This window comes from Cavia porcellus, unplaced genomic scaffold, assembly GCF_034190915.1.
Source record: "Cavia porcellus strain 051 isolate PalLab524CR breed Dunkin Hartley unplaced genomic scaffold, mCavPor4.1 scaffold_28, whole genome shotgun sequence".
Lineage (NCBI taxonomy): Eukaryota > Metazoa > Chordata > Mammalia > Rodentia > Caviidae > Cavia > Cavia porcellus.
The window spans coordinates 19,406,963-19,429,474 of record NW_026947511.1 but is presented as its reverse complement, the minus strand read 5'-3'; the positions used below and the strand labels follow the sequence as shown (position 1 = coordinate 19,429,474).

General features: G+C 38.1%; 1 protein-coding gene across 2 annotated transcripts in view; it reads left to right on the top strand.

Annotated features, from left to right (window-relative positions):
- Positions 1 to 22,128, top strand: part of Slc16a9 (solute carrier family 16 member 9) — a 53,633-nt gene extending 31,505 nt beyond the window's left edge. For both annotated transcript variants that reach the window (XM_013156984.3, XM_003473563.4), the window contains exons 3-6: positions 8,353 to 8,496; positions 12,586 to 12,681; positions 18,293 to 19,207; positions 19,946 to 22,128. In XM_013156984.3, coding sequence (XP_013012438.1) covers positions 8,353 to 8,496; positions 12,586 to 12,681; positions 18,293 to 19,207; positions 19,946 to 20,124 — 1,334 coding nt within the window. In that variant the 3' untranslated portion in view covers positions 20,125 to 22,128. The remainder of the gene's footprint in view (positions 1 to 8,352; positions 8,497 to 12,585; positions 12,682 to 18,292; positions 19,208 to 19,945) is intronic.
- Positions 22,129 to 22,512: the final 384 nt, after the last annotated feature.

Here is a 22,512-nt window from a genome sequence, read left to right as displayed (position 1 = left end):
GCCTGGTTGCAGTTTTGTGGAGACAGTCTTTGAGATGGGCCAGCGGGGAGGATGCACTCTTATAGGCAGACAGACAAAGAGGGCAGTCTGTGCTGCAAGCATCTTGTTTGATGAAGTAAATTTGGCTGGAGAAGGATTATGTTGGGAAGTGTGATGGTCAGTTGTGTGTGTCAACTTGGCTAAATTGCATTTCCTGGTGATTCCAACACTATCATCTCAGCATTGCTGTGAAGGTATTTTCTAGGTATAAATGAAGTCTAGAATAAGTTAATTTTCAGAAAGTCAGTTTATTCTAATCTGGGTGGCTTTGATTGAATGTATTGCAAAGCTGAGAGCAGAAATGAGGTTTTCCAGAAGGAGAGACGCTGCCTGAGGGCTGCAGCTTTGGCCTGTGCCTGAAAGTTCAGACTTGCCCTTCCTGATGGACTTGCCCTACAGACTATGAACTTGCCTACCTAGTAAAGCATTGCCTGGCCCAGTGCCTCAGCTCCTCACAATAAATCCCTTAATGTGGATCCTTTACTGGTTTTGTTAGGTTGAAACCTGACTTTTACAGGAGGAGCGGAAGGTAACATCTAGAGGACTCTGATAGCCTTGCGATTTTAAGATGAGCCACTGCACCTCTTGGCTGGATGCCATTCTTTAGATCAGGAGATGGGTAGAGCCATTTTTAGACAGCCTAGCTGCTGAAACAGCAGAGAGGTCTTTTGTTCTATATTTTTGTTCTCAAAGCAGACCTAATTAGGGGCCTCAGAGCAAATTTGTATTAAAGGAGCATACTGAAGGTATACAAAATCCAGATCTACTTTTTTAGAAGTATTTCGAATAATGAATTATTAATTTTAATTTTATGACAATTAAACAAGGAGTACTTAACAGTAAACAAGTAAATTTATTTCATTTTTAATATATATTGAGGGTTTATAAAGCATAGACTTTTTTTATTTACAAAGTCTAAAAAATAACAGTAGAAATAAATTCCTATATGAACTACAATGAAAATATCACCAGAACTCTACAACAAAATTAATCTTTGCTACAATTATCACACTTGAGGTCGTTTTCACCTTGACAACAGCACATTCTGTACATGTGTGTCTCACTTACACTGACAGCACATGTGCTTTGGTTTCCTGTCTTTTTTGTGGACATACTTAACATCTCATGGTCTTGTTTTGTCAGGAGCTTCTTGCTATATTGTTCAATGTGCATTTAACAGGAAAACAAGATATCAATAAAATACAATATCAAATATTTAATGAGTACTTAGAATAGACATCAACATTCTCATATCAATTGTGTGCTTGCTTATAAGACCTAAAAGATGGGGTCAGGGATTTAGCTCAGCAGCATAAGCACTTGCCTTGCAAGCATGCGGTTGTGAGTTCAATCCCTGGTACTGATAAAAAAAAAAAAAGACCTAAAAGATAACATCAGAAATAAATGCTGAAAGAGAAAACAAAACTCTCTCTCTCTCTCTCTCTGTGTGTGTATATATATATATATATATATATATATATATATAGTTAAGATAGTTACCCTACTAGTTTCTTTTAGTTCATTCAAAAGAAAGTTTTGTGCTAATGTTGTTTGGAAAATTAAACTTTGTATTTTATACTCTGAGTAACTAATTTAAAGATAACTATACACAATGTTTTTGCCATTGTTACTCTTCTATTACCTTGTTTTAAATTTTTTTCTTCTTTAAAATAAATTTTGTTTTATTTTAAAAAGAATAAAACCAAACAAAATAAAACAGAATAAAGCCAGTCACAACAAAACAATGAATGTGGTACAGGACTTCAAAACAAAATAATATGAAATCAACAATTGCTGCCCATACATTTAGGCATAATAAAATCAAACAAAACAGAACAAAATAAAGCCAATCAAAGCAAAAACATTGCATGAAATGAAACGATAAAACAGAGCAAAACAAAACAGTGGAAACAATATTGGATTTCAAAAACAAGACAGAAGAAAATATCCCATCAGTTGCTATCAACTCCGTCTGTGTTCCTCTGAATCAACTTCCGGTGTAAGTATAATGCAGTTTAGCTCTTCTTGTCTCCCAGCTCAGGTGCCAACTGGCTCACAGGAAGGGCACTTCCTTTTTCTCCGTCTGGCCCACAGTTACTGCAGGCGTATGGGAAGAGCACATCTTGTGTTTCCTCCTAGCCCATGGTTACCACTAAAAATAAAGATTTTTAAAAATATTTTAGTATGCTTGTGAAATAAAATATTAATTTAAAAAGGAAATAAATGTGTATGTGAACTGCAGTGTAACTACAAACAAAAGTCGACCTCAGAAATAATCTTTGCTTGAATTGTCATACTTAAGGCAGTCTTCACACACAAAGTCTGTGTGTTCTGTGCACAAGTATTGCTTCCACTGATGTTTTGTTTTCCTGTCCTCCTTTGTAGAGCGTAGCTGACATCTTTCTGGTTTTCCTGTTGTTGTAGTAGTTCTTTGTGGTGTTGTACCTGGCTGTTCACCTGAGAGCTCACCAGTTTTTCGAGTAGTTTACCAGGCAGTAACATTTGCTCTTCCTCTGTTTTAAATGATCTCTTAGGAGTTCTAGTCCCAATACTTTAAGAAAATTTCTCCATGATAGTTTGCAATTGTTATTTTCTTTTGAAACTATTAAAATATTCATGCCACACACATTCAGAATCAAGTAAAACATGACTATGGCCAACTCTTTGTGTTTTGAGGAACAGCACAGTTTCTGAGTAACTCATAAGCATTTACTCTGCTTTTGGTTTTATTGTGAAAAGTTACCACCTCAGGCCTCAGTTTTGTAAAGGTTTTTCTCTCAATTTTTCCATCATGTTGCGATATTGAAATCAGCAGTACCAGTTTGTTTTTCTTTGTCTTGTATATACAAGACCAATGTTATATCTTTCTGAAATCCAGACATTGTACTGTACTTTTCTCTGTTTTGAAATTACAAATTCATTGGAAATTTCTGCTTTGTTCTTGCATACAGTTCCCACACTATACTGTGTTAGCACATGTAACATCGATTGGAAAATGGTAACCAGTTATCAATATCACATTCCCATTAGTTTGGGAAATGGGATAAATTTCTAAATTGAAAGTATATGTCTTCACATCTAGTAAGGTGTATATTTTTTGGCATATACTACTTAAAGCTACAGAGAACAAGTTTTTCATGTGCCATTGTACTGAAATGGGATACTTCTACAAGAAATATAAAAAGAAAAAAAAAATTCCAATTGCAAGAAATTCAGTGATGAGCATTTCGTGAGTAAAATTCACCTGCTGCTGCTTTGAAGCTCCCGTATACACCTTGCTGGTTGTTTGCCAAATGGCTGAATGCACAGCTAGATTCCTGTTTTCCGGAGGCACAGCTACTGAGAGCCACACCCAGATTCCACTGTGGCAAATTAGATTTCTACAGAAGAATAATTCGTGTGTATTTTACCTTCCACGGTGCTCAGGTATACATACACAATACATGGAGCATTATGTGAGTAAAAATCTCAATTTGACACTTTTGCATAAGTGTACACATCTTGGCATCCGCTGTACCAAGTGGGTGAACACAAACAATGTTTTATGTATTCCTCAGATGCAGTTGCTGAGACATCAAGCCAGCTACCATTGTGCTAAATACATAATTTCATCACAAAAGTATGGAATGGGAATATTTACCATAAGAGAAGAATAACATGTGTCCAACTTACCCATTGTGATGCTCAAGGATACATACACAAAAAATGCTTCACGGGCCATAAAGTGGATAGAAACCTAGATTTGACACTGTTGCATAGGAGTGTATACCTTGCCATGCATCATACCAAGTGGGTTAACACAAAGATTGCTCAGGCCCAGCTACTGAGATGCAGGCAGCTACCATTATGCTAAAGCACATAATTTCATTAGAAAGGTATGGAATGAGTTGTGATAACCCACAACAATGCCCCAAATTAACAGTCTTTTTTCCCCTTAATTCCTCCAGCTCTCAAATTCTTTATGAATCAGTGGGCTTATCCCCAAGATAGTAGTGAGGCGACGTAGCCAACTGCACTTGCTGAAAGAGTGCCAAGTCCTGGCAGTGGTGGGTTTGAGTGTTAGCTGCTGGCTCTCCTCACTCTTTCAAGGAAGGTGACATTCCTGCTGCCCACAGGATTTCACTGCACTGGCCAGTTTCCAGTATGCCAGGCAGCTCCAGATTGGTGAGAGTAATAGCTGGGTTTTGGTTACACTTTCTAAGGATAAGGGAAAGACAACTTACTCTAACTTTGAAATACCAAGTGGTTGTGAATATCATGTTTTAGTCTGGTGTAAGTTTGTGAAAGTACTTACTCTGTACAATATTTCAGTACTTTGGTGTTTTTTTCACTCATATTTTCACTTTCAGGTGAAAAAATCTGATACTGATTGAAATACTCCCCAACTGAGATGAACACTTGGCTGGTTTTGGCTTTAACCCTGTCACTGACTAGCTATGGATGCTTGGTGAAATCACACGATATATCTGAACTTCAGTTTCATCATTTTCAAAATGAAGGGTTTCTGCTATAAATTTCTTTGTCTTTTTGACATCGAGACATTTTCCCTCTAATTTAGCAGCAGATGGCAGTGTGAAAAATGGGATTTTTTTTTTATAAAGCTGCTTTTTCAGTTTGGTGTTTATATCTGCCAAATTTTTGATCACTTCTTCCTAACATAACATCGTTTTGGAAAGAGTAATATGTTTAGCAAAAATGATTTGAGAACTGATCACAAGCTGGGCATGGTGGAACCAGCTTATCATTCTAGCACTCAGAAGGGTGAGGTGGGAGGGCAGTGAGTTCAAGGCCAACCTGGGCTGTATACCAGGTATCCCCCAAGATAAGACCTAGCTGAAAAATAAAAGGCCTTAAAAACTAAAGATCAAAAATGCCAGCCCCGATCAGCCTATCTCTGCCTTACCTGCCAACACTATTTTCTTGCTTAGTAAGGCAGATTTAAAAAAAGGGTGGGCTGATTGAGGCAGGAATTTTGATCTCTAGTTTTCAAGGCTGATTATTTTCTAGCAAGGTCTTATTTTTGGGGAGAGGGAGACTAGTGAAACTCTGTCTTCAAAAACAGAGTTTCATTTGAGGAACTATTTTCAAGAAAATAGTGTGTAATCTACTAGCAGGTAATTTCTTACTGTTATGGTTTTTTGTTTTGTTTTGTTTTGTTTTGTTTTGTTTTGTTTTGTAGTTCTGTATTGCGTGTACCCTTACGCCGCTTTGGTTTGTTTTGTGTTTTTCTCTTTTTCCTCTTAAATAAAAAAAAAAAAAAACAGAGTTTCAGAATTTATCAAACTGGTAATGATGCATATTTTATAAAACACTAGTTTTAGGTTGTTCATACTATGGAAATTAGTATCCTTCACCCCAACCTTCAGAAACTCCAAGCCTATATTTCTTTGTGGACTTAACATGCATCAAGGAGTATATATTTAAAAATTTAGTTTGAGGATGTAAAATGGAACTTTTTAAGCATGCCAGTAATAATCTCTGTGTATTTCAATTCCACTGTACCTGTTAACTTTATAAACGCTGACCATCTATGTCAATGAAGTTAGTAAACAAGAGAGGATAGTGCCATATTCTGTCAGACACCATGCTATGAAATTTGACCCTGAAGACCATTTCTGCCAGACAATTTCTACTAGACCATTTCTAAGTATTTCTCTTTACATACATAGACAGCTCCACTATTCGATGTTAAGTCTGATGTTTCAAATAGATTTTTCTTTTAAAATACTGGTGCAGAGTTTTTCCCTATGTTTGTCATCCGCTCTTCTGCACTGGCTCACATGAGAGGCACACATAGCAGTGACAGAAGGCAGTTATGACCAGGGAGGAATGTGGGAGAGCCATAAGCATTGGGAGCAGTATGGTCATAATCTGGTCTTGAATACGTGCTTAAGGGATTCTGATATTGGAAGATTGGAGGGTTTAGGATTATTGGGTTCTGGCTCTGCCACTTCCTAACAGCGAGGCTGTGGAAGAATTTCATCATTTTTCAGCCTGTGGTAACTTAGAAAAGTCTATATAGAAGATCCATACAGAGGAGCATACATATCATGAAAATAAAATGTGATGATTTTGCACAAGCTGACACACCTATATGATTGTGCACACTAAGACTCAGCACGTGAACAGCAATCTCAAAGTTCAGCAGTGCTTCTGACTGCATTGCCCTGCTAACTACTAGCTAGTTTCCCTCTGCAGGAAAACACCATCCTGATATGTTAATAGCGCCTGTTTTATAATTGGAATGACGTGGTTTGTACTTTGTGTTGGGTGTCTTCTGCTGAATATCTGTTTGTGAAGCTGAATCCACACTGTCATGTGTAGCTGTAGGTCATACTTCTTATCATATGGCAGGCCACTGTACAAATATACCCAATTGCTCATATACCCTCCTGCTGATGAACATCGTGGCTTCTTGAGTAGAGCAATTATCAATAATTCTACTATGGAGATTTATGTAGATAACTTTTGATGTGACATTTATATTGTATGTGTACATAGACATTCGAATTTTTGGGCTCATGTTCAGTTTTGGCAGATGAGGCCAGCAGTATATAAGAATTCTGCTTGTGAAAGAGACAATATGGTAACTACTTTTAGGTCAGGATTATCTGGTGGTGAAACACTATTCTGCTTAAATGGTTATGTTTTGATCTGCGCTGTTTCGCTGTTATGCCCTCTTTTATCTCAATCTCCACTCCATTATCTACTTTTTTATTTTTATCCTTTTAATTAAAGGAAAAAAATAGCAGGATATATTATAGTAATCCACTTTGACTTTCCATTATCTCGATTTAAAGCCCTGTATTACTCTCACCATCTTGTTTTTGACTGATGTTCCCCTATTCTGTTTTGCTGGATAGTATCAGGTTCGAAAGTTTAGGCATCAGCTGTGAAGATAATGAGATTCATTATAACGCCCATTCTCGTTGACTTTTATCTACTTTTGAAGACCTACAATGTCTCCAATGTTTTGGTTTTGTTGGTTTTATTCTTTACTGTTTTGTTCAATTTTATTATAACTAATGATATAGGCAATTCTATTAGAGATAGCGGGAGGCATTATGGTAACCATTGTTGATCACCTTGTATTATGTTTTTACATTATCTATTATGTCCACCCTTTTGACTTGGCCGATTCTGTTCTGTTATGTCACATTTGGTTTTACTCTCTTTGAAAAAAGTAATAAGAACCGTGGGAGCAATGAAACCCAAAATGTATAATAGTCATTGTACAAAAGAGAGGAAAAGAAAGTGCTCTAAACTATATAACTGCATGTATATTTAAGTGTATAAGATAGAAAATGATATCACAGAGTTTTATTGGATCATTGAACAGAACTGTTTGCAGTATCATTGTTGGAATGTCCACTTTACAAGCTTTAATTTTGTGACTTGAACAATTATTTCTAAGATGACAATATGTAATCCATTAACTAGTGATTTCCTACTGTTTATTTATTTTTTTCTGTAAATCTGTATAACTTGCACCCTTTCTCTGCTTTTTTTTTCTTTTCTCCTTAAATAAAATTTAAAAAAAAAAAGAATTCTGCTTGTTCCATATACTTGTTAACACTTGGTATTTTTTGTCTTGGGCAGTCAGTGGGGCAATGAAATACTGGAAGTTGGGTACTGTTCTTATTCCCGTTTTCAGATGAGGAAACTGAAGCACAGAGAGATGACACAACTTAGTAGTACTTAATTTTAAATAAAGCTAGAATTCAAATGAAGTCTGAATCTAAAAATCTCCTTTTTAAACTTTTAAACTATGTGATCTTCCCGACCCTAAATGTCACTTTGTTTTGCTTTGTTTTGAGACAGTCTTACTATGTGGTCCAGGCCAGCCTCACACATGCTGTGTAGTTCAAGCTGGCTTTACACTCACAATTCTCCTCCCTGAGCCTTCTGAGTGCTGGGATTACAGCCTTGTGTCACCCGGCCTCACTTCTTAATTTCTTTCTTCTTTTTTTTTTCCTGGTACCAGGGATCGAACTCACGACCTTGCGCTTGCCAGACAGGCACTTATGCCACTGAGCTAAATCCCCAGCCGCACTTCTTAATTTCTTTATAAAAAAATTGGGATAATTAGTATCTGCCTTCCAGGGTGATACTAACATTAAGATGATTTGAGAGATTGTTTATGGGAAGTGCCTCATGTAGTATTTCATACATAGCAAATAGTAGTGCAGATGTCTATTTTTGGTGTGGTTTTTATGATGGAAAGAATCATTTTGAACTTATGGTGTACAGATCACTTCATTGTGGGAAAGGGGTTACTGCTAAATAAATGGAGGTTTCGATTTTTCTTTATAGGTCCTGTCTGCAGTCTCTGTGTGTCATCTTTTGGAGCGAGACCAGTCACTATCTTCAGTGGCTTCATGGTGGCTGGAGGCCTGATGCTCAGCAGTTTTGCTCCCAATATCTACTTTCTGTTTTTTTCCTACGGTATTATTGTAGGTAAGGACCTTGTTTACAAACATTTTTCTGACTTTACAAATCATGAGTCCCTTCGTTACTGTCAGGTATATTATTCAGTTAAGTAAGGAGTAAAAAATTTACTAATAACTTACTGTCAGTAACTGCTTCTCCCAAAATTGTTGCTTTAGTCCTGTCTCCTCGAAGGCATAGGGTGATGAGTTTCTATGTTAGCACTTGTCTCTAAATAACACCGAAAAAAAGGAAAGAAGGAGAAAATAAAACTTAGATGTCATGATATCTGCCTCTTCTTCGACTTTGGAAGTGGTCCCGTCGTCCCATTGGGCAGGTAAACAGCTCTGTTAAGATATTTGTGTCCACAAATAGCTCTTTGTGATCCACAATATCTTTTTTCAGGCCCAAACCAAAGCTTACAGTAGAAGTAAAAAGTATATTTTAAGACACATTGTTGTTTTGTTTTTTTGAGACAGGCTGTCCCCATGTAATTCAGTTTGGCTTTGACAAAACTGGCCTTGAATTTATGATGATCTGCTTGCCTCAATCTCCTGAGTGCTGGAATTACAAGTATACACTACCATGCCTGGCTTTTTTATTTAAAAATTTTTTTTAAATTAAATATTTTTTTCTCGAGATAGGTTCTCACTATGTGGTTCAGATTGGCCTTGAACCCACACCAGTCTAAGTGCCTCTCTCTTCCAAATGCTACAATTTTACGTGTGAGGCCAGCAAACCAATATCTTATGTGGCCCTTTGCAAGTAGGGGGTCTAGGGTTCTCTTCTCAAAGCAAAGTTTTTCAAAGGAGTTTGTTTTTACTTTTATAATTTTAAATCAGTGAAAGATAGTGTCTCACTGATTATTTAGATGCCTTCAAGGAATATTTCCTATTGTCCTAATGCAAAATATTTGACTTCTTTTTAAGGCTAATCTTTTTAGCAAACATACTGTCCTTTAGTCTTGCTGTGCTTTCCAGTGAGACTCAAAACTTTTGAAATCATTCAGCTGTGCCATTTGCTCTGAATTCTCAATGTGGATCTGGCGAGAGCCAGTAACAGTACTCATTCCACAGTCTGAATGTTGGGCTGCCTTGAAATTTCTTCCATCAGATTGATTAGTTTGCTACCCTTAATCTTAGTCTCCTACAGAGGTTTAGGACATGAGCAAAATATAAACAAATTTTCTGCCAGCGGCTAACATATATTGCCTGTTGTGTAACAGTCTTTATTCCTAACTGAAACCTCCTGAACCACACCTTTTTTATATACATTTCTATTAGGATTCTGGTCTTCCGAGTTGTAACCAGAATCTTTCATCACGATTGTCTTACAGCATTCTAGGGCTTCTCTGGCCTGTATCTCTAAATTTTTCTAAACTCTTCTTGTAAATCAGTTCCAAAGGCTTCTAAACCACCTGATTATGATGGCACTTCTTTGGTACCAAAGTTTGTCTTAGTCATTTTCCCATCACTGAGACACAATAAGCAACACCCACAACTGAGAGGAGAGGTGTATTTTGTTCACCGTTTTAGGTTTCAGCCCATAGTCCACTGAATCCAGGTCAGAAGCAGGATGATGAAAGGCTCTGTCCAGAGGAAAATGGCTCATATCATAGCAGCCAGGCAGCAGAAAGAGAATAAGAAGCTAGGAAGGGGAGTGTGCCCTTCTAGATTGAGCTCTCAGTGACCCACCTTTTTTATCCAGGCCCTATTTCCAAATAGCACATTTAATTACAGCATGGTCAATTCACCTTCCAAAAGCCTTGCCTTGTGTGCATGATATTTTGGGGGACCATCCTAGACCTAAACCGTAACAAAGGGTGAAATGTGCTGAGCATCAGTTCTATGCAGAGTCGTATTCCAAGGACCTTCCCATGTCTGGGATGAGCTGGGTGGCCTCATAAACTGGATAATGTGAGCTAGAGAAAGAGCTAGCACTAACAGGCAATCTTTAGGATCAGACCAAGTGGGTTAGCTATCTCTACTTCCCGGTGTGAGATGATAAATGTGTTTCCTGTCCTCATTTTTTCTCATTTTTAAAAGCAAAGTCAAAGCATCTGTTTTGTAGGCTTTGGTAAGGATCAATGACATAGTGCAAGGACAGGACATAATCACAATTAATAGTTTTGTGATCTTAAAATCATACAACTGCACTGAGTCTCCATTTTTATTTTTTATGAAGTGGATTCATGAATTCACAGAGGTAGCATGACTGTGAGGTAATTATTTGAGTGGCATGCAGAGGTATTTAACACATATGTGTCCCTTTCTTCCATTCTTCTCTCACCTCTTAGTTTAAGAATATAAGAGCAGTTTTGGGTTATAAAAGAGTCTCCATGGAATCAGAAACAGTTGTGTAATAGAGCAGCAAATATAGAAACTAATATCCAATCTATAGTTGATATCCAATTATAATCTAAAAATATCAAAATAACATTAAAGTGTATTATTTTCCATAACTCTGTTTGATCAATTAATTGATCTCTTAAGAAATGCAGTCTTGCACATACATCATCTTGTTTAGGTTTTTTATTTCTCAAATAAAATGACAGCTTGTCAGTTTTCGAGTGAATCAAAGCCACATAGCCAAACCTGTAGTTCAGACTACTATTTTCTCAATAATTGCATTAAAGAAATAACTTCACTAACGTGTGGTATGAGGTTAGGAATATTATAGGAAAGGTGATACAAGAGGTGAGTTACAGAAGCTTCTCACAATTTCTTTTTGTTTTTCTGAAAAGAACACATCTTATCAATTCTTTGCATTTTCTTTTCATTAGAATATATTGTTTCTAGCTACTTGATTATGATTTTCTTAATATTTCCATCTTGATTTTGGAAAAATCTAACTTTATTTTGTTGTGTAATTCACTGAAATAGGACAGAAGGAAAAACCCCTGTAGACATTGATGGCAACAATATAAACACTATTTCCTGTATTCTTACCGTAGACAAAGTAGCGTTTAGAAGCCTCTCCTCCCTTCCCCATTTGAAATGATTTTTTGTCATTAAAGATACTCTTGATTCTCATGGTTGTGCAGTTGTAATAAGGAAATGATTTTCTAATATTGTCTGAGGTGATATCTGCATAATGCCTTCATAACTGAGTGAAAAGTGAAGAAAACTACAATCTAAATGACTAATTTTTAGTACTTACAATATTCTAGATATAGATACTAAATTTTGCATTTTTTATTTCTCTTAATTTTTACAACTCTTGTAATATGCTAATATAAATAAAACACTTACTGTGAAAACTAACCATACTCCAAAATTGAAACAAACAAATGACTTTTTACATATTTGTAAATCTTTTTTATGTCTGGCTTTATCGACGATATGGGTCCTCATATCTTCTGTATCCATTCTGCTGCAACATGTCATTTTGTTTTGTTTTGTTTGAGGCAAGGTCTTTTTATGTGGTCCAGGCTGGCCTTGAACTTGCTATGTAGCTCAGACTGATCTCAAAGTTGAAGTCAGGGAATGTCTTTTTTTCCCCATGTTCTCAGTGCCTAACATTTGACAGAACCCTCACAGCAAAATCAGGAAGTAAATCCATTCCCCTTCCAAAGGCTCTCAGAAATATAGTCTCTTTTAGGAGTGACGCTTAAAAAATCAATTAAAATCATTAAAATCAATTTTCCAAAACCAGGTATTATTTCACGTCTTTTTTTTTTTTTTCATAACACGGGAGTTTGAGCCCAGGATCTGTGCACTGAATTGCCTCTCCCTCCCTCTCCCCTCCCTTTCCCTTTCTTTCTTTTTATTTATGTTGAGATGAGATTTCACTAAATCGCCCAGGCTGCCTCAAACTTGTGATCCTACCGCCTCAGCCTCCCAGAGTGCTAGCATTATAGTTGTAAACCACCCAAAACACCATTATTTAATGTCTCAAAGTGTGCTATATGTAACAATGACAACTGTATTAGTTAATGATACTCATTTTTGTTAGTTAGATAACATAGACATGAAAGGAATCTAAGAACTTGTGCTCCAAAGTTAACCAGTAAGAGAACGTTCTAGTGGAGACACTTGATTACTGCTTTTTTTCTTTTCTTCTCATGGATTTAAAACAATGAAATCTTTCTTAATTTATGCAATGTCTTTTTATTCATAGGTCTTGGATGTGGTTTATTGTACACTGCAACAGTAACCATTACGTGCCAGTATTTTGACACCCGCAGAGGTCTTGCACTCGGCCTGATTTCAACAGGTATATTTTTTTCCTTTTCTTTTCTTTCTTGCTCCTCCTCTTTCTCTTTTTCTTTCTCCCCTTCCTTCCTTCCTTCCTTCCTTCTTTCCTCCTTTTCATTTCTTCTTAAACTTTTTCTTTCTTTTGGTACCAGGGATTGAACTCACAGCCTTGCACTTGCCAGGCAGGCTCTGCTGAGCTACATTCCCAGCCCCTTCTTTTTGTTTTGTGAGATAGCGTCTCACTTCATAGCTCTGGCCTGCCCTAAACTCTCAATCCTCCTGCTTCCGCTTCCTGAGTGCTGAGATTACATGTGAGTGCTACCACCCCTGGTTTACAACAGGTACCTTTTCAAAATAAGTATTGTCACTATTTAGTCGTCTAAACAAAGTCAGAATTTACCAAGCATAGACATGGATAACAATCTATTACCTAGTATCAGCTGGTAAAATTATTCTTTTATTTCTCTTCTAGAAGAAATATTTATTTATTTATTTTTTACCATAAAGATGAGAGTAACTTTCAAAATACCTATGTGAGAAATCTGGACCAATATATGTCCAATATAGCATATGAAAAGGAAGCCCACAGGCTCGGGATATTGAGAGCCTTATGCTGGTGAAGTCTTTGCTAAAAGAACCATAGTGCTCCTGTAAAGCACCTTATCCCTGCAGAAGATAAGAGAAAGGGCGGGAAAGTGGACAACTTCAAGGCGGCTGGCAGGAGGACTGATGTTGGCCGTCTCTTTACTTGCACATATTATGGAGCTTGCAGTTTCTCCCCTGGTTTCTCCACACTTCTCTCTGGTCTATGTGCACATCCAAACAACAGGCTGTATACTCTTGTTATTCCTTTAGCCATCAAGAGATGCTTGCAGAAGGGAAAATATATGTATAAAATAGAGATTTTAAATATGAAAGCCTTCTGATACCAGGGATTGAACTCATGACCTCATACTTGCCAGACAGATGCATAGGCCACTGAGCTAAATCCCTAGCCCAAATTAGGTTTTAGAGTTTATAAATCTTTTTTAGGGGGGTACTGGGGATCAAACTCATGACCTCCCACTTGCCAGACAAGCACTGTGCCACAGAGCTATATCCCCAGCCCCTTCCTCCAGGGGCTTTAAAAGGGTGTTTCACTTTTCAGATGAAAATTTAAAAAGCTTTTTAGGGAACTTTTCCTAATTTTTGTGGCCAGTATTTTATGAGTTTATAGCTGCCAAGTTACCAAAACCTGTAAGTCTATATAAACTCCTTGTTGGCAGGCGCCCCTGGGAGGGCAGGGCTCCTGGACAGGCTACAGGATCTGCATACACCGTTGTTCTGAGGCCACCCCAGGGCAACGAGGGCACTCCTGGATGAACTGAACTGAGTTGACCCTTTTAACAACTTTTTAAACTGTAAAACTATAATTTTTAATATTCAAAAGAACATCCTCCTAATTGAAAAATGGCCAATGTAAAGGGCAAGTGAAAACACTAACTATGCTTTCACCCATGTCCAGATTAAACGCTATTACAAAAGGGAAAGATTAGTTGATGCTCAGGGAAACTGAGACATTAGGAGATACACTCGTGCGTGGATGAACTCCTCAACGCCGGGCTTGGGTCAATACACTTTTTATGTAGAGGGTTAGAAGCGTGAGAACAGCCCGAGCTGATGCACACAGGAGCAGGCACGGCTGTGTTCTGGTTAATTTACAGACACTGAGTCTCACAACGCTGTCACAAGTCATGAAATATTCTTTTTTTCCATTTTTAAAACTCATTTTAAAACGCAAAATTCACTCTTGGTTTTTTGTGCAGATAAACAATGGCAGTAGGCCAGGCTGGATCCTTAGGCATGAGTTTACCTGCTCCTATTTAATGTGGGGGAAAAGAGTTGCCCCAGACTTTTATGTCTATAATTTTCCTTTTGACTCGGTTACAATATTTCAAGTAATTTGGTTTGAGGGTTTTTTAAAAAAAAATTCTATTGTGACTTTGTCTCATTTGTCATCTCTGTCATTGATGGTGGCTTCATCCCTCTCTGATTCCCAGCTCACTTTGCCTCAGTCCCTGTGGATTGACATGGAAACTCCTTCGCCTCTGACTCCTCCCATTTCACAGGTCACAAAACTGAGGGATAGAATAGTTGTATGTCATTCAACACCAGAGAAGCAATGAGTGACAGATGCAGCACTCAAAACCAGGCAGTCTGGCTCCTGGGCCTACGCTATAATGCTACATGCTTTGCCTCCACACAAAAACAGTAGAGGTGAAACCTCTTGATCCCCGGTGGCCAAGCCTTCTCTTATACCCCCTGACATACTCTGCAGGCCATCTAAACAGGTTCTCTCAACTGCATTCCAACTGCTCTGCATTCTTCTTCTGTTTTTGTGTTCTTTGTCCTATTTCTACCTTAGCCACGTCCTCAAACTCTGGCTGTGTCTCTTCCTGGACCACAGTGCACGTTTCCCACCTGACAGTCCTTCCTAAATTACTCCCTTAAAAACTGTTCATGACCTGGGACAGCGCTGTGAGACTCAGTGTCTGTAAATTAACCAGAACACAGCCGTGCCTGCTCCTGTGTGCATCAGCTCGGGCTGTTCTCACGCTTCAGAGACAGAAGTGCTGGCACCAGGACTGCGTGGATCCCATGAGCCTTAAATGTTTGCTCTCTAACCCTCTACAGAAAGTTTATTGACCCAAGCCCAGTGTTGAGGAGTTCATCCATGCATGAGTGTGTCTCCTAATGTCTCAGTTTCCCAGAGCACAAACTAATCTTTCCCTTTTGTAATAGTGTTTAATCTGGACAAGGGTGAAAGCATAATTAATGTTTTCATTTTGCCCTTTACTTTGGCCATTTTTCAATTTTTGAATCTTAAAAATTAATAATTTTACAGTTTAAAAATTTGCACAAAGAAACTTTTTTCCTGCAATACAGGGGATCAAATCTCAGGCCTCACACATGCTTGGCAAATCTGTATCCCTGAGCTACACACCCGACCCCACAAGGAAATGCTTTCTATTGCCCTGGAAAAATTCCTGCATCTTTCTAAGCCATCGCCCTGTTTTCATGGGCTGTAGACTAAGATAAGTAGTTTGTTTTTCCCTGCCCTTGTCATACAGTTAGCATATGGTAGGTGTGTGTAAATATCTGTTGGATTGATTTGATATGTTTCCCTTGTATGTCGTGACGTTGACAGATAACCTTGACTGGTGATCACTGGAAAGTTGTTTATTTTCTCAAATTAAGGCTGAAGCAGCTTTTAAGCCACCAAGAATATTTTAAGTCTCTCATGGTGTAACAACTTTGTAGAATGGGTACAAAGACACAATGATAGATAAAAATGACACATGAGAAGTGACTGGGTTCTGATACGGCATGGTAGTCCAAAGAGCCACCCAGTTAAACTCAGTGTTGTCAGTTCATTCTGCAGTGTTTTCACTTTCAAATAATACACTACTTTTACAGAACTAAGGAAAGGATTACGTTTGTCTAGTATTACTTGTCGATAGTCAGCGTGGAGACACTCCTAGTACTGACCAAGTTGTCTTAGCTCCCAATGCAGGAACATAAACCATTAATTAATATACCCATGCAAAGATTCTTCTCCCCTCTTTGGGAATGAACAGTTAACTTGAAAAATATGAAGAAGGGATAACTGAGTTTTTCCTCAAAAATGTTTTCTTACAACTCTAAATTATGAGCCATTTGGTTATTTATAAGAATTTCTCTTTCTTCCCTTCCTCTCCCTCCTCCCTCCGTCTCTCCCTCCTTCCCTCCCTCTCTCTCTCTCCATTCCTTCATTCATTCACTGTACCAAGAATTAAACCCAGAGTCTCGTGCATGTAGACAAGCACTTTATCTCTGAGCTGTACTTCCATCCTTTTATATTTATGTATATCGTTTTGAAACAGGGTCCCCCTAAGTTGCTTGGGCTGGTCTTAGACTTGCAGTCTTCATTGCTTCAGCCTCCAAAGTAGCTAGTATTAGAGGCACATGCTACTTCGCAAGCTGAATTTTTACTTTATTATTATTATTTGTTCTCCTCCTCCTCCTCCCCCTGCTCTCCTCCTCTCCTCCCCTCCCCTCCCCTCCCCTCCCCTCCCCTTCTCTCCTCTTCTCTCTTCCTCTCCTCTCCTCCCCTCCCCTCCCCTCCCCTCCTCTCCCTTCCCCTCTCCTCGCCTCTCCCCTCCCCTCCCCTCCCCTCCCCTCCCCTCCCCTTCTCTCCTCTTCTCTCTTCCTCTCCTCTCCTCTCCTCTCCTCTCCTCTCCTCTCCTCTCCTCTCCTCTCCTCCCCTCCCCTCCCCTCCCCTTCCCTGTCCTCTCCTCTTTTTTTGTGGACCATACAGGTTTGAACTCAGTTTTTTTGCGCCGAGCTGCATCCCCAGCCCTTCTTCAATTTTTGCCTCAGTCTTGGGGCAGGATCTCACTAAGTTGCCTTGAATTTATTGTCTTTTGGTCTCAGCCTCCTGAGAAGCTGAGATTAGAGGTGTGTGCCTCTACCCTGGGCAATGAGATGGGATTTTACAGCAAGTATTCATGTCATCTATCACGTCTGGAGTTTGGTTCCACTTGTACCCTGTCAGCGTTAAGCTATTGTTTGGAATAGATCATTTTATAGGTATGGTCACTCAGACTGTTTTCTTTTATTGATATTTTACTTTTTCTTTCTTTTTCACATCACATTTCCTGAAGATGTTTAAGTTTTTAAAATACTCCACGTTTTATAAATTAGAAGCAGAACCAGATGAGAACAGCACAAATTAATTGGGTTTATGTAACTTGGCATCCCAGTGTTTTTTATGTGATGGATGCAGATACAAAGGACTATTTACCTTGTTGCATGATGTAGAATTTATATACTCTATCAAATTCCCATTTATTGTTATGATTTTAATAATGCATAAAAATATAAATCTATTATTCTGGTGATACAGCAATGGATCTGAACTATGAAAACATTACAGATACCCTAAAAACTAATCTGTATTATTTATCTCAAACATAAAATATGAAAATTTGCCTTCTTAAAGGCGATAAATATATATATAGGGCCCAGCTCATAATAAATACAAAAAATAGTTACATAGTGCTAAGACTATGGGCTCCTACAGTCAGACTAAGTGTGAATCCTTGTATTATTTATAGCACTGTGATCTGTGGCAAATGTCCCAAGCTTTACACATGTCAGTCACTTTATTGTGGAATGGGAGTAATAATACGATCTATTCAATAGGATTATTAAAAGGATTAAACAAGATAATGCAGCATTAACACTATCCGAACTGTAAATGAATATTATATTGCTATTACTATTATTGTTGTTATTGCTATCAACACTATTTTGTTACTTTAATAGACAGGTACACGGCCAGGTATGGTGGCACCACTTGTAATTCCAGCACTTGGAAAGCTGAGGCAGGAGGCTTGCTTTGTGTTTGAGGTCAGCGTAGGCGAGATAGTGAGTTTATCATCACCTTGTCTTAAAAAAGAAAGTGAAAGAGAGAAAGAAATTCACACCTACACACACACACACACACGCGTATGAATATGAATGCCGGTGTATATTGTGATGTTTCTAATGCTTGATCTGAGAACCCTAAGCTATGAAATGAAGACTAACAGCTCCCATTTCCCTTTTAGGTTCAAGTGTTGGCCTCTTTATCTATGCTGCTCTCCAGAGGATGCTGATTGACTTCTATGGACTGGATGGGTGCCTGCTGATTGTTGGTGCTTTAGCTTTAAATATATTAGCCTGTGGCAGCCTGATGAGACCGCTGCAGATCTCTGACTGTCCTTTACCTGAAAAACCAGCTCCAGAAAATGTACCAGACAGATACTCCATTTACAATGAAAGAGAAAAGAGCCAGGAGGAGAGTATAAACATTCTGGAGAAGAACTGCAGTAATGAGGCAAAATGCAAAGGCGCATTGGCCAATGGTGACTGCAAACAGGAAAATCTTCATAAAAGCCCCACGACAATCACACACACAAAAGAACCTGAAACCTACAGACAGAAAGTTGCAGAGCAGACATATTTTTGCAAACAGCTTGCCAAGAGGAAGTGGCAGTTGTATAAAAATTACTGTGGGGAAACTGTCTCTCTTTTTAAAAACAAAGTATTTTCTGCGCTTTTTATTGCTATCTTACTCTTTGACATTGGGGGGTTTCCACCTTCATTACTTATGGAAGACGTAGCAAGAAGTTCCAACGTGAAGGAAGAGGAGTTTATTATGCCTCTCATTTCCATTATAGGAATTATGACAGCAGTTGGGAAACTCCTGTTAGGGATTCTGGCTGACTTTAAGTGGATTAACACCTTATATCTTTATGTGGCTACCTTAATAAGCATGGGCCTGGCCTTGTGTGCAATTCCATTTGCCAAAAGTTATGTCACATTGGCAATGCTTTCTGCAGTCATTGGGTTTCTTACCGGTAACTGGTCCATCTTCCCATACGTGACCACCAAGACTGTGGGAATTGAAAAATTAGCTCACGCCTATGGAATATTAATGTTTTTTGCTGGACTTGGAAATAGCCTTGGACCACCAATTGTTGGTAAGATATTTAACTTCAAATAAACACAGTTTACTCTTCTTCATTATAATAGCTCCAGATATAGAAATTCAGATTGCATAGATTTGCAAAGAATAAATCTGTATGGAATGTCTCATGGTGTATTCATGATCACCGTGTTTTAGTTTAGAAAGTCAATCGGCTTTGTTTTTGTAGTCATTCTTTTATTTAGGAGAAACTCAAAATGTTTGCTTTGTGTCTAAAATTTTTTCTTTTTAGAAGCAAATATATTTTTATTCATGCCCATTAATTTTACAAGGCATTAAGTTTCAGTGCATTTTGGTTACTTTGGCTTTGCTACTAGAACTGAAATCAGGACTTCAACACTGAACTATAGCACCAGCTCCTTTATTATTATTATTATTATTATTATTATTATTATTTTGAGACAGGGTTTTTTTTAAGTCACTAAATTGCCCAGGCTGGGCTTGAACTTGTCATCCTCCTGTCTCAGCCTCCTAGGCATGTACCACCACGCCTAACTTCAATGTGGTATTTTTATACATGCATATAATATATTTTGATCATATTTGTTCCCCCTTACTCCCTATTACATCCCCCTTGTCATCTAAATATTTGAGAGTCTCCTTTCTAAAGGATAGTTGTTTACATTGGAAACAGTACTGTGCTCCTAACTGTAAGTAAAATTGATTAAAATTAGAGTATGGCTTTACATTCATCTATTTCTAAGAAACTCAGTTTTGTTTATTCTCTTTTCAGGTTGGTTTTACGACTGGACCCAGACCTACGACATTGCGTTTTATTTTAGTGGCTTCTGTGTCCTGCTAGGGGGTTTTATTCTGCTGCTGGCAGCCTTGGCCCCCTGGGATATGTGTAAAAAACAACTACCTAAGCCAACACCAACAACTTTTTTGTACAAAGTTGCCTCTAATGTTTAGAGGAATATTGGAAGACACTATTTTTTCTGCCATTCTTTTTTACCATATCACAAAAAATATTTTGAAAAATTTCAAGCAAACTCTCTATAGAATCAAGACTTTTCTCATAGCAGAATTTGATGGTGGCTGACTCTGAATGCATTTTTAAAATTTTTATATATCATACTCTATGTATTCTATGTGTAACTTTTATCCCCTGTACCCCCTCCCCCAAGAAGTAGGACTATTTTTTATTGTGTTCATTAGTTGTTAACATTGTAAAACTTTCGACCAGCCTCTGAAGGCTTTCTCTGTGGAAGGTATAGATTTTCAGCCATCTCCTTAGTTCCACCGCAAGGGGCCCAGTGTCTCTTCTATGTTGAAGCTGATGCAAGCCTCATGATGGGGTGTATGTGAAGGCCAACAGGCAATAAGTCACTCTGTGGTGGACCTTCCCCCCTTCTCGTCAACAGGCTCCAAGCCACTTTGTCAGGAAGTGAACGTAGTTATAAAACAGCATCAAGACTTGCAGCGGAGCAAAGTGATTACATAAAAACCTATTTTATAGTCATCTGTTTGCATTATTTTATTTTACTTGTCTTGCTTTAGCACCATATGGTGCCCGCTGCACATGAACTGTTTCAGTTCCTAAGTCACTCTGTGGTAGTGTGTTTGCTGTGATGCAGACACCCACCCAGCAAAGGCGTAGCCTTGCTCCGGGGTTGACCACAAGACCTTGGCTCACTTGTTTGTCAATGTCCACTCAGCTGGTGCTTCCCAGAAAGTGCTGACTTTACCTGCTTCCAAGTAGGAAATGGCATTTTTCAACCATTCCATGTAGCAAATGGGGCACTTCCATTTGCTTTTGGCACAGTGGGGATGATTGCAAGTGCTTGCATATCTTTCTATAATGAGGTATTTGTTTGCTGTGATCAGATTTTCCCAGCATCACATTTTAATTTAAAGGCAGAACTAAACAGTGAATATATGAGGTGTGTGTGTGTGTGTGTGTGTGTGTGTGTGTGTGTGTGTGAGAGAGAGAGAGAGAGAGAGAGAGAGAGAGAGAGAGAGAGAGAACACATGCTAAGTCTACCTGGGACATGGGAAAATAAAGAAGCAATCAGAAATTGACGCCCTAGTCTAACTTCACTCAAGGATAAGTTCTAGGAAGAAAATGTTTAATAAATTGATATTTTTTCTCAAAGAAATGGGTTTTAAACATTGGTATATATCTAGATCCCTTATTGAGCCTTTAAAATTATAGGTGCCTGGGTACCATGCTTAGATATTTTCATTTAATTCTGTAGATGTAGGCTGTGGCCCAAACATCTACATTTTTAACATGTTCAAGTGATTCTGATAACATAGCCTGGGTTGAGAATGACCGTTATGTGATTGGCAATAGAGAAACATTTATTCTCTTAATTAAATTTTTTTAAGAGCCACGAGGTCAGGGATTTTTATAAATAAGTAGCCAAGTGTTCTTTGTATAAGAGGCACCCTTCCCATTGTGCCAAATTAGTTTTTTAATTTCTTTTGAAATACATGATTGTTTATTTTGTACTTCTACATTGCTTTCCTTGGAAGGCACCTGAAGCACTGTATTAGCACGAGACCTTGCAGCCCTTCCATGCAGTAGGTAAATAGAACTTTCCTGTGTATAATAGAAACTTCAAAAGGAGTTTATCCTGTTCAATAATGCAATAATGGGGCTTTGGGACACCTCAGACCTCTGCTCCATGTGTTCAGACTTCTGGAAACTTCTGTACCTCATCACTGGGCACTGAGAATATTAGTAAATAAAATAAATGAAATTTAAAAGAAAAAATGTGTTTTTGTGTTGAAAGTTCCTTTTCTGCCAATATTGTGTTTGAGAAAATCCAATGACCTGAAAAACTGATTTTCATGACCTTTCCACATTATCAATGCTGATAATTGCCCATATATCTACTAATGTCATTCAGTGTGTCCACTGTTTGGGGAATGAATTTTAAGCTACAATAAAGTATTTTTGTTTGTTTTGCATCAGTTTTTTAAAATTATTTTTTATGTTTGTTTTCCGAGGCAGGATCTCACTGCTGTGTAATTCAGATTGGCCTTGAGTTCACTGTGTGACTCTGACTTCAAACTCAGTCTCGCACTCAGCCTCCCTAGTGCTGGGATTACAGCATGCACCACCACACCCAGCCCACATCACTGCAGTTGCTTCCTTTTCTCTTAGTTTTCTCCCTAACATAGTGACACTTCATTTGAATGTAAACGTATACATTATCTGATGTAATTCAGGTTCCAGAACGTGATAGTCAAGAAGAACATGTTCAAAATTAACTATTACATTGCTTTCCAAAAAGTTGGCATATCAGTCCTGCACAATCAATGTTCTTAGGAAAAGCGGACACGTTGCTCTCT